This window comes from Stylophora pistillata, chromosome 14, assembly GCF_964205215.1.
Source record: "Stylophora pistillata chromosome 14, jaStyPist1.2, whole genome shotgun sequence".
Classification (NCBI taxonomy): domain Eukaryota; kingdom Metazoa; phylum Cnidaria; class Anthozoa; order Scleractinia; family Pocilloporidae; genus Stylophora; species Stylophora pistillata.
The window spans coordinates 17,670,731-17,674,878 of NC_142532.1; the positions used below are offsets into that span (position 1 = coordinate 17,670,731).

The following is a 4,148-nucleotide window of genomic DNA, read 5'->3' on the forward strand; positions in this document are numbered from 1 at the left end:
ATTAGATAACTTGAGACATTTTGGGGGCAAAATATTAAAGGCAGGGGCAAACTTGTGTTACAGCAGGGGACAAAGGTGGTCGGGCAAACTTGCTATGAGGTGAAACCTACAGCTACGTCAGAAATAATTTTCCAATTAATAAAAAGTAATTTAACAAACATGTTTCACTGAGGGCATTGTTTATAGATATTATTTCAAGTAGGGTGTGTTGTATGGAAAGAATAATTGCATACATGCCAACTCTTCTGGATTATCCAGTAGTCTCCTGGATACAGAATAAGTCTCCCGATCTTCTGTGTGGCTCACCATAGTAAGAGTAGAGTAATGATTAATCATTTGGTTGCTGTCTAATTTAGTGAACTTTTCATCAAAGCGGCACAGACGTGACACTGGAAATTGTATGAATGGAATCATACCAGGATACCCCCACACCTCTGATAAAGACCCCCAAGCACAGATGATCAGTGGAAGTAGTATAACACGTGTTGTGGATGACAGCCCCACATTTAAATGCCAAGTCCATTCAAACTTTTCAGCAAATGTAACTTGGCTGTTTAATGGCAAACCTCTGGGGAAAAAGTGGTATCATTCATTTGCATCTTGCAAACGAAATTTAGAAGTCAAATACATTTCAAAAAGTGACGAAGGAAACTACACGTGTGTTGTGACAAACGAGAAGGGGAAACAGGCGTCAGCTCGTGTTAAGTTAAATGTGAATGGTAGGTAACCACCTGTAAAGGTTTGTACTGTAATCTTTGGAGCAAGCTTTCCCCCCTCAGAGCCCACGTATAACACATGTAGCTCAGCCAGGTCATCCCCTGTTATCCTTAAATTATAATACAGACTGAGCAGGCTATAGTGCTATATTCTAGTGCTATATAGAGTTATCTCTTTAATTAATGTGTGTCTGACAGGTTTAGGAAACTGTTGTCTTTAATCAAGTGAAATGATCTCAGGAGATTGATGCTTTTCTCTGCTCAAGAAAGCAAGGAACACTTGGAGATGATGATAATAGGGAGTGAAAAAAGCTAAAAGTTTTTATCTCTCAGTAAATAGGGTATTTATTGTGGCAAGGGTATGGCCAGCTATTGTATTTTAATCGTAAGACATTAAATGATGAGTTACAATGTCCTCGGTGCCATGTAAATGCAGTTGGATAATGGTGGAGAGCCTTGAATTTGTGAAAATACAGCCAGAGAAAACTGGAAAGTTATTTTTAGGGCCTCGAAAAAGGTTTGGACATTCAAACAAAATTTTGAAAGCTAATTGTGCACTTGATTTGAATCAATTATTTTTCCAAACTGCCTTAAGTAAGGAAGACCTTTAAGTGTCAATGCGTTTAGCCTTAGGAGACTAATTGGTGACACTATAATTAAAATACACTTATAAAAATTATATATTTGCACGAAAATGATTAAAGATTTAAAGTTTAGAGAGCTAAAATATTACTATTGACTACAAAGATTACAGCAATTGCTGTTATTAATTACAATCTCGTCTAGGTTCAGTTTTCTTATTTTGTTTATGAAAACACATAAACTTGGCGAATCCCTTTGATTTTTAGTGAGTTTTAACCACAAAAATGGCCCGAGATATCTGACAGAGTGCTTGCAATAGCAAATAGTTTCAAAATGTGGTGATACAAAGTCACAGTGACTATTCCGTAGCGAATTTGAAGAGCCTTTGCTAACAAATAATTCAGAAACGCAGTCGGGTAAAAGACCATGTTTGACTTTGTACATAATTACTGTGATATCCTGAAGCCGTCTATTATATAAAGAGGGTAGGTATATCAGCACACCCTAGGGGTTCTTCATATCTAGCAGAGTGGGATTTATAAATAACCCTTAGGGCTCGTTCTTGTAATCGTTCTAACTTCTTTTGTCAGATGATTTGCAAAAATGCCAGGTTAGATAGCAGTAAGTTAAATATGGCAGTATAAAAGATTTCTACAATAATAGCTTGGCCTTGCAGTGTATTAAGTTCCAAAGACGTGAGAGTACTCCAACTTTCTGGCTTGCCTTAGTACATAATTTGCTAATATGCTCAGTGAAGTTGAGATTTTCATCTATATGAACTCCTAGTAGTTTGATTGGTTCTGTGTTCGCATTAGCTAGATCGTTTATACTCAGCGTTTGTCGCTCTTATCTTTAGCGAGTTTTCGTGGATTGATGTTTAGAGACTGAAACTTGTCTGGATTGGCCAGTAGAAAATTGTTCGAATACCATGACAGTGCTTTCTGGCCCTGTGTTTTCATTCTGCATCGTACTATTTCATGTTCCCTTCCTTTGACGTACATTTGATGGTCATCAGCATACATTGTTAAATTTATGTCTTTGACATGAACTGACATATCGTTCTGGTAGATGTTCCATAGTAAGGGACCGAAAGACGATCCTTGAGGGCATCCCCGTTTCATCTTTATCCAGTCGCTAGTAGCATCGCACATTTTTACTCGGTTTAGTCTGTCCGCAAAAAATGATCGCATAAGGTTAAGTGATCGTCTTCCAAATCCATAAGCCTCTAGTTTCTTTACCGTCAGAGAGTGGCTGAGAGAATCGAAGGCCTTACTCATATCTGTAGATAGTACTGATACCAGTTGCTTACCATCAACAGCCTGTTTCCAGTCCGCAATCAGCATAAGCAAGGTTGTTTCGCAACAATGTCTCTTTCTGTAAGCTGTCGTTCTGTAGTACAAAATTTCATCATAATGGCTTGTCACCTGATTGCTGAACAGGAGTTCAAATATATTGTCGACAGCTATAAGGGAGGTGATAGGGCGATAATTTCTAGCATCCTGTCGATCTCCCTTTTTAAATGCAGGTGTCCACTCACCCCTTTGTCCATGCACTGGGCCAGGTACCCTGCTCTATGCAGTTGTTATAGAGGATGGTTAACGATGCTGCTCGGTTCCTTTAGCCACATATTCTTAAGTAATTTTGGTGGTATTCCTGTGTCCCATCCGCTGGAGTTCTTTGGATTGATCTTTTCCAGTGCCTGTTCTACTTCAGCAACTGAGAAGAGCTTGAATTCAAAATTGGATCCTTTGTGGGCTTCTTCGTATGGTCTTAACACTGCTGTGGTCGCTGAGATCCTCTTCTGTGATGTTATTCACGTGGTCTCCACCAATACTCAGTGCCACATTAGTGAAATATTTGGCTAGTATCTCTGCCACTTCCGTTTGATCCCTAACGGCATTATCTCCCTACGTTTTAAGGTGTATTGTTGCCGATTCTTTACTCTTATTGCTGATAAAAGGCTTGAACGTGTCATAGAATTTCGATGGTCTTGATTTGTGTTCCTCCGCCTTAGTATACCATTATGCTTTGATTGCTTTTCTACGCTCTCGTGTAGCTATATTTTGATATTTCCTTTTCAGTTCTAGACTCTCAGTGGTGCGGTCTTCAGCAAACCTTTTAGCGTACTTCCTTTTGTTTCTCAGAGCCCTTTTCCATTCGTCATGTAAGGGATATCCTTTTCCCTTACTCTTTTCCTTTTGTGTGAGTCCAGAACAATGGCAATTCAAATTGGACGCCGTATTTGCATTCGGTGTATTAACATAGTCATGCATTTTCAGAGTAGCTCGCTTCCATCGTGATGTTAGTTGCAGTTGTTAGCATCTGTTTGAAACGGGTAATCCGTTCGCGAAGGGAAGACTCTACGATAAGCAAGTCCAATCAATATAAGGATAATCCAAGTAGTACTTGAAGGCAGCCTTGGTTAAACCTAGGCATTTGGCATGCACCCATGAATTACAATCGGCACACAGCGGGGAATCTTGATTCGATCGAACGTTCTTGCTGCACTGCTTGCAGGGATATTTCGGTTGTTTCGGTTGTTTCATGCTGTTGCTCGGTCCAGGGTTTGTTTGAACGTCTCCCGCGTTAATGATACGTTGAAGTTGAAAAGTACTATTCCCGTTCGCAGTGTATTGAACCCTCGAATTTAAAGATGCTTTTCCGCGGCCACAGCTTGATGCTGCCTGATGTTTTTCAAAGTTTCGGCTACTTGTCTCGCCTCCCATCTCACAACAGAACAAGGCCCGTAAAATAAAAATGTATCTTCTTCGTAGCAGACGTTCAACAGACCGGTGACGAGCATAGAAGTAGGATGTGAAGGTGTAGTCTGATCGTCCGGGTGAGTGTAGT

General features: G+C 39.9%; 1 protein-coding gene across 1 annotated transcript in view; it reads left to right on the forward strand.

Annotated features, from left to right (window-relative positions):
* Positions 1–355: 355 nt before the first annotated feature.
* LOC148716906 (uncharacterized) overlaps positions 356–4,148 on the forward strand; it is a 17,693-nt gene continuing 13,900 nt past the window's right edge. The window contains exon 1 of the mRNA XM_088744906.1: positions 356–719. Coding sequence (XP_088601032.1) covers positions 401–719 — 319 coding nt within the window. The 5' untranslated portion in view covers positions 356–400. The remainder of the gene's footprint in view (positions 720–4,148) is intronic.